Source organism: Centruroides sculpturatus, unplaced genomic scaffold (assembly GCF_000671375.1).
Source record: "Centruroides sculpturatus isolate CEXI.00-Female unplaced genomic scaffold, Cexi_2.0 scaffold590, whole genome shotgun sequence".
Lineage (NCBI taxonomy): Eukaryota > Metazoa > Arthropoda > Arachnida > Scorpiones > Buthidae > Centruroides > Centruroides sculpturatus.
The window spans coordinates 80,283-88,683 of NW_019384761.1; the positions used below are offsets into that span (position 1 = coordinate 80,283).

At 35.5% G+C, this 8,401-nt stretch overlaps 1 protein-coding gene across 1 annotated transcript; it reads right to left on the bottom strand.

Annotated features, from left to right (window-relative positions):
• On the bottom strand, positions 1-7,912 carry LOC111628803 (failed axon connections-like). Its single transcript, XM_023372647.1, has 5 exons — positions 7,524-7,912; positions 3,165-3,367; positions 1,065-1,197; positions 831-968; positions 1-687 (listed from the first exon to the last, which is right to left on the bottom strand). The coding sequence occupies exons 1-5, from the start codon at positions 7,779-7,781 to the stop codon at positions 301-303; spliced, it is 1,119 nt and encodes a 372-aa protein (XP_023228415.1). The 5' UTR covers positions 7,782-7,912; the 3' UTR covers positions 1-300.
• Between the last annotated feature and the right edge of the window lie 489 nt (positions 7,913-8,401).

The window sequence follows — 8,401 nt, forward strand, 5'->3', positions numbered from 1 at the left end:
TTTTTTTTTTTTTTTTTTTTTGAAATTTTATAAAGACTGCTACACAAAATATTGTGACCAGAATAATAGATTGCAAGGAAATAGGTTCCATCACAATAATGTATATAATTCCATCGTGCTGGTCCAACGCTTTTGAGGATCCTCAATATATATAATTTTTTTTTTTGTTTTGTTTTTTATATTTTTAATTTTATTTTATGTTTGTTTATTTATTTATTACGCCCTCCTAAAATTCTCCGACATCTTTTCGACCCTTTAAAACCCTTTTTTTTTTTTTTGCTGTATTTTTCTGTTTAAATTTTAGTCTTTTTTCTCTTCTACCGTCTCCTTTTCGACAGTTTCTTCTTTGTTATCTTTTTCAATGTCCTCCTTTTCGTTCAGTTTTTCTTTTTCGGTGTCCTTCTCCTTCTCCTTTTCCGATTCCTTCTCTTCTCCACCTTTCTCTTTATCTTCGGCATCTTTCTCCTTTTCTACTTCGTTCTCTTTCTCCTTCTCCTCTTTCTTCTTTGGCAAATGAGTGTTCAATTCCAAATTCTTGCACATTTCGTCCCAATCGGGCCAATAGGCTTTCTTCATTCTATCCACAAAAGAGACCAAATTGGAGCATTCCCCTTCCATAAAATCCTTGATGTCGGCAAACGGTACGAAGTAAAATTGGCAGATGTTAGCAAAAGCCACGCAATCCAGCTAAAACAATGGCGGAAAGAAAGGGGGAAAAGAAAGAAAAAAAGAAAAAAAAATTCATCATTATCGTCGTCTATAAACAACGCATTCCTATGACATTATGTAACGTGTTACAAGGCGGAACCACTACTATTCGCTTCACTTACCAGATGAGGTTCGTTGCCGAAGAAGTATGGTTTTTCGGCCAGACAATCGCTCAATGCCTTCAGGTCAGCCTTGCCAAATTCGTAGATTTCTTCGGCGGTATGACGTCCGAGACCGTGACCGATGGCCCGTTTCACGTTCTACACGACATTCAAACGAAAAATTCGTCACTTTTGTGGCTAAGAAGTTTATTTTTTTTTTTTTTTTATTTCTTTACGATTTCTCTGTATACTTACGTTCTTAAATGACATACGGAAGAAGAAGTTGACAATCCCTTTGGGCATTTTGGAGTTAAAAGTGCGCTTGACGTCCATCTGAGATATACGTAAAAACTGACCTGGGTGGCTGTATCTCCACCAACGGACAACCCTGAAAGAATATATATTTGTAAATATTTTGAATCCTAATCCACACATACCCTTAAACAGTCGATCCTTCCAGAGATATCACTGTAAATTCCCTCGTTGTAACGTAACCTTGTCGTCGTGCCTCTTCCTCCCGATACATACAAGCAAAAATTTTGGCTAAAGCTTGACTTTATCGTATAATTTAATTGAGATGCCAGAATTTTAAGCGTGCCACCAATTGAATAACGACTTACGTCGATCCCTACCGATTGAAGAAACGTAGAAGGCCTTCTTCACACCGCAACTGCTGCACCAAATTTGGTCCCGGTTTACATTTACATCGAAAGAATGGAATTTTAAAAATCACCCTGCGATATTTACCTTGAAAAATGCTTCCAAAAATAAGCACGCCATTATATTTTTAGCGCCGTCGTAGTTTAGTACAAAAAATGCAATAATTTTTGTAGACATTGAACGGGGACGATGATGATGTTGATGATGATGTTGATGATGACGATAATGTCTTTTGTAATATCATCATTATCTGTAGAAAGGGAGGGAGGATTGAGAGAAACACTCGAACTTTGATAATGACTTTATAACTAAGATAATACGATAAAGGCAAAATTTAGCGTGGAAAAATTCGGAAAGTAATGCAAATTAATTCGCAAATAAAAGACAAAGTATTACTTAGAAGAGAGTTTAAGTAAAATTTCGTTGAAGAAACTTCACTAAATACTAAAGAAATGCCATTAAGGAAACCCTAATGGAATCACAGCCCATGCTACTTCATAAACATCAATCCCCATTTAAACGTATCCATTAAGATTATTAAGAAAATTTTAAGTAGATTCGGCTATAAGAGAAAAATATCACGTAAAATATTAATTAAGAATATCTAAATATTCAATACGAAATTGCGTAAAAGGAACATTTAAAAAGGTAAGTCGACGAGACAACACCCAACTTGGACTTTGTACAAGCTCGTAAATGTCATATTTGTTTACGATTGATATGCCCAGGTTGGGCGTAGTTTTGCATCCGAGTTTATGCAGCGTAACGATATCTTTCACAAGAAAAATATGAAGGTCATCCTACCAATTTCTAACAGGAAAGAATCTATAGTATTTACAAGATAGAAGTAAGGAAGTTAGGTGGATGAGGGGAGGAAGAAGAAGAAAAAATAAAAAATAAATAAATAATACGATTTGGTTTACATATCAGGAATCTTCTTTCACAAACTCGATATCGGCATCACTCGTTCTAATCTTACCAGGGGGGCCACAACCGAAATTCCTAACTCCAAGGAGAGCGTGTGGCTGCCTCACGAGTCCAAGGACGTTTCTTGAAGGGGGATCCTGCTGTTGCGATGTAACAGCTGCAAACTAAAGCATGCTAAGAATGAACAGAAAAAAAAGTTAAAAAAAAAAATTGGGAAGGTTCCCTATTGGGTGACGAGCTCTTTCTTATAAGCTCTTACATGCAAAAGAGGTTGGATGGTGTATAGAATTAAAAAATATTTCTGTTTAGGGTGCCTCAAGTTGACGCATTCCATTGCGAAGAATGTATGTGTGTGTACCTTTCTTTAATGTACTCCTTTTTTTTTCCTTTTCGTGAATCACGAATTTACATTACTGTCCATGCCATAAACACAAATTAGTGTCGATTATAATGGCAGAAGTATGGAGGCCGGAAGTTGTTAATTGGTTTCACCAAACACACGAAAGATAAAACTGGTGAGTCATAAAGATATTGGACTAAAAATGACAAACAAGAACAACCTCGTGAAGCTAATATGTAGAACGTGACGAATGCGTGACGGTAGGAATCGAACTTCCCAGAAACGTGACGGGAATTTAATGTTAAGAGCAGGATCGTGGCCCATAGTAAAATTTGAACGGAAACAGGAAACTTAGTATTGGCAGGAAGCGTATAAAAAACATTGCGTAAATCAACACAAAACATGGAAAAAAATATGTCGAAACTTACCAACTAGTATGGTTATTGAGCATAGAAATGAAGGCATGACTGATATTTCGTTGATCGGGGGTCAAATCTTGATTCAAATCCTTATCGTACATTTTAGCCAACTCTTTAATAATAATATCCGAATCGGCTATTTCTCTTCCGTTTATCTCCACGAAAGGAAGTTGACCTTTCTTTGACTTGAACCTCATCTTGTGATCGACATTCTGTAAAATAGAATATAATAAATTAATGATAATGAGCTTAATTTGTGTGAGGTTGTTTTTCCTCCCTCTTCTTTACGTAGTCAAAACGTTTATAGGGATAAATAATATATCATTAGGGAAATTCCAGCAATGTAGGGACGTCAGTGATCCGAGAAAGAAAACGTTTCAGTCACGCCTCTCAAATGATTGAGGAGGAGAGGAAATATTATCCTTTTTCGCATCATCTATTGAAGCAAGCAATCCTTACGGATGGATGAACACTTCGACGTTTGATTTGGAATTTTTTAAGTGATGTAATTTGTTATATTGAGTTTAATTTAAACATAGGAATTCCTATCTGTCCATTGCATCTTGTAGATTTTTCTCTCTTTTTTTTTTTTTAACCGAACGTCAAAGATGAGGGTGCTTCAGCTCCATGAAATATTCAATAAGCAAAGAGAGGACAATTGTTTTCACCAGCTTCACTCGTAAATGGTGCACGAAAAACTAAGCTTTATGTCTGCATACATAAAGGGAATTTTACAGAATAAGCAATTTTAAACGTATTTTAGTAGAAGTGGTTCTTAATTTTAAATCACCGCATCCTGTTAATCAACAGAAACGAAATTCACAGAAATCATTTCCTTCCTCCTTCTATAGTTGCATTTTTTATAATAAATCTGTGAGTGTGCCTATTTGTGGGCGATGGAGGAAACATTGCCAAGATACGAGCGCATTAATCACTTCCTGTTGAGCTCATCATTAATCAATAGGGGGGTCATCGTAATGATCGGATATCTGCCCATCCACTTGATCATTTTACAAGCTGTTAGCTATGAAAAAGAATAAATATGGGACATTCTCTACCTAACTTAAGACATATTTATCAATGGATAAAGGGCATTTTTACCTAATCTTCTCCCTATAAAATATCTTTTTTTGTCAACAGACAAGAGCGATTTTAAACTAGGTTTATTCTCTTTACTTCTACTTGAAGTCATATCTTATCTATTCTAGATAAAATGCATGGAATATTGAATGTATCTGTTCCATTTTATTTGAAAATTCCTTCCTGTGCATTAACGAACGCTCGAATAGCTACAAGTTTGCTAATTTAAGCGAAAGATCAAAGGAATAATCGAACTCTTGAAGAAAATTGGTTGAAGTAATCCCTTTCAAGCAGTGTAAATCTTTGAAAGCGAATCGATTATCAAGAGTGGAAAGATCCTCCATAACTCCTTCAAACGTAATCACACTACAGGGATACGATACCACAGTTCAGTTGCACTGAAATTTATTCGTTGGAGTGCCCATATCTAGGATCAATATAGGGATTTTAAACGTGAGAAAATTTAAGAAAAATCGTTTAGGATAAAAGTTTTAAATCGTTGTTGCTGTCTTTACTTTTCTTTTAGTTTTTTTTTTAAATAAAATGAATAACTGTTTTGGTATCTTAATTATGAAACCAAGGAACCAAGGTCAGACAAGACGACTGACTCAGACGTTCGTAGAAAAACAATCCTGCGCTTCCTGTGTACGATCTTCATACTTAAAAACGTGCTTGATATAATTTATAAATTTCTCCCCCAATAAAAATAAAATCATATTTTTCGGCTCGAAATGCATTTTTTTTTCCTTTGCTCCATCACCATTCACTTTGATGACGTGTTTACGCAATATGTTTTTCCGCGCAGTTTTTCGTCTTTTCCCATTCCATCAACAGAAATCTCAAATTTCAGCAAATGGAGCGGATCTACCAGATGCTAGGATGAACTAAGAATAGAAGGGAGATAGATGAGGCACGTGCCAAGGAGTAAGAGGTCGGTCGGTCGAGAGGACCCCGAATAAAAAGAACGAGCCGGACAGAAAAGTCCATCTTGCAACGTCTGCACAAACGGAATTATTTCGACCCCGTATATTGCCATCGAGTATTGATTTAATGGCGATTTATGTCATCCACTTACGTTTATTGCAGAGTGGTATCGAATAAAATAACGCCGCATTCTCTTTATTGAAGTCTCTGTTTGTAGAATGGTTCTAAGCTTTCTTGCAATCTGTAAACTCAAATAAAATGCGAAAGAGGGAAAGTGAATTGTAAAGAAAATAGACTGCACCCAACCATTTTTTTTTTTTATCAGATTTTTACTGTCAAAAATACTGGTACGAACCAATCTTGCAAGTTGGATCCGTTAGTTTTTTTTATACTAAATCCTCAGGAACAAGATTTGCGGTCGATCTTCTAAGATTATCATCATCATTTTATGGTTCTGCACTGCCCTGTTGGTTTCGGGTCGAACAGAATTCATCAATACTACTTTAAGAGGTCACATTGAGTGTGCAAAATCGATCCACTCTCTTTCTCTCTCTCCTGTGCTATTATTTTTTTTTGTTCTTTACGATCTTATATTAAAACTACATTTTCTCATTGCTGATGCACGTGATTTATTAATTAAGAGCTGAATTTTTGCAATACAAAGCACTTAAAACGCTGAAGGCTAATTTGAAAAGATTTATCGCAACGTCAGCATCCGATTTTGCAATAAATCTATCATCAAAAAAAAGAAGACAATAACCAGGAGATCATTATCTTACTACTTGCAAAACGGGCATGCAATATTGGTATCTAGTTTCCATTGATTTATCCAGCCATCCCGAAGTTAGTTTGTGTGCAGGTGTGACATCGGAGATCACGCACCATGCCAATAACAGTCAATAATTGATCGGCATTAAAACAGCCGATTGTGTCATTAACAATACCAATCTAAACAATCGAATGAGTCATATTTTGCCACAGCAATTTTCGGGAAAAAAAACGTGTATAAATTCACTCACTCCCTCTTTTTATTTTCTGTAATTAATTATTAAATAGTCTACTGTATAATACACTTTCTACTGTGTTTATTTAATTAAAAAAAATTAACGTTTAATGCGGGGAATCGAACGTAAAAACGAACCACGAAACGCACAGTTGAGTTCCTCTCTTGCCACACTCAAGTGCTCCAACGAGTATTTGATTTAAAAGCCATGTTTGCCGATTATCTCCGACTTAATCATCATTAATTGAGAGTTTTTTCGTTAATGAAGACAGGAATTTCTTTTCTTAACGACCACTGGAAGTTTACGCGTAAAAAAAAAATTACAATGCAATTAAGTATTTTATCTTTTTCATATGGAAGAGAGAGAGAGAGAGAGAAAAAAAAAAAGGATAACGAGCTTAATTGTTGAAAGGCGAAATTTGTGAAAATCCTTATAATTCTAGTGGAAAATATCCGTTAGAAATGAGATTTTCCTTCGACGAATTAAAAGAATTTTTTAGAGGTCAACAACATCTGTAGACGAACACGTGTGGCCTAGCCTTAGAGGGTCCCATCTGGTCTGTCTTGAGTCTCCAGACAACCTCTAAATGGGATGACCCGAGGACATTTGATCAAACACGTGCTTACAAGAAGTACCTGAGTGGATTTTGGATTTACACACACTCTAAACGGGGAGAGAGATACGTTGTATAATCCGTTTTACTAACATTTATGTTTAGCGAGACTTTTAAACAACGAAAAAAAAAAAAAATGGCGTCAAATCTCATCTGCAACGCGTTAGGATAGCATTTCAACATATGCAACAGATTTATTCCAAGGTTCAAATTTCATTTCATCTTCAAACAGTGTAAATTTCGGTTATAATTGCGGTTAGAAAATTATACATTAAGACAATTTAATTGCAAGACGAATACCGGATTCACCTCAGGCTTTTTTTTTAATCTCCCCTTTTTTTTTGTGGTGCCAAGGCTAACTTAGTTGATTTGGCCCTATTTAACAAGGAGCGAAAAATAATGTACTTTTTCATACACACAAACATATATATATATAAGCCACACATTATAAAAAGTCCTATCAACCGAGAGGGAGGGGCCCAATTACGAAATCAAAAGGAATTTGATAGCGAGAAGTCGGGGTCGAGATGCTCTAGCTATGAGTCAGAACAAGGGTACACTGTTGAAATTCTGGATAGAAGAAAGCTACGTTTATAACTAAGAAGATAAGAAAACATCCGAATTTTCTTAATAAACTTATGAGAAAAATTTGGTGTGAAAATATAGAAAATAATAATAATAATAATTTAACACCGGAATATGTTGAAAACAATAGACAATAGTTATATGTATAATGCGATAACTCACCTCGTATTTCAAACCTGTCATCCTAAGCCACGTTTCGACTTTCAAACAAAAAGGTGATATCGATGGTATGGTGGGTGAACGATTGAACTGATAGAGATACACAACATCTTTCTCGTAGTCTGTTTTGTGAACGGTTGGTTTAGCAACGGGAGCCGGTGCAGGAGTTTTGACAGTTTCCGAATTATTACCTGTATTGGTATTATTTTCAGCCGGTGCTGGCGTTTCGTTAGGTGTTTCGACGGCTGTATCGGTCGTCATATTAATTGGCCAATTTATGAGAAAAAAAAAATATATAACCCCACTTCAAAATATGGCGTAGCCTCTCTTCCGAAAGACGTTACTTCTAACTGACTTGCTCTCTTCACAACAGATACCGGACAATGGAGAACGTTCGTACCCTCGTCTTTATTCGTTGATTGCACCCCCTGACGTCACTGCTACGACATGCGCACAAACCCTCCACTAGTTTAACATTGTGACTAATTCTTATCTACAATTTTTGTTCTATTTTTAGCATCAATTTTTGTACTTAATTAGTATCAACCTCGTAAAAAAATATACCTATAAAACCCTTATATTAACCCTCCTGTACTTGTATTTACACGTGTTTAAATTATTTAAATGAAGATTGGAAGTTTGCAATAATTTGCACTAATGTATTGAAGTAAAATTAGTAAAAGATCTGTTAATTTGTTACTAATAGGAAAGTAATGGAGTCCATTATCAATCGGGTTGTTCATCCCCCAAAGAATCCGTGGCGCTTTAATTAAATTTCTAACATCTTTAAAGGGGTGATAATATAATCGATAATTAGAGAAAACACACTATTATTCGGCAATTAAATAAACCAGAAAGGTAGAAAGTAGTACTCGAGCATG

What these genes read in the sequence shown, in the direction of transcription:
- LOC111628803 (XM_023372647.1), bottom strand. Translation starts at nt 7,781, where the DNA reads ATGACGACCGATACAGCCGTCGAAACACCTAACGAAACGCCAGCACCG. An exon ending in TGACAGGTTTGAAATACGAG is followed by an intron (nt 3,368 to 7,523) that starts GTGAGTTATCGC and finishes TCTATTTTACAG; the next exon opens with AATGTCGATCACAAGATGAG. An exon ending in CTCAATAACCATACTAGTTG is followed by an intron (nt 1,198 to 3,164) that starts GTAAGTTTCGAC and finishes ATATTCTTTCAG; the next exon opens with GGTTGTCCGTTGGTGGAGAT.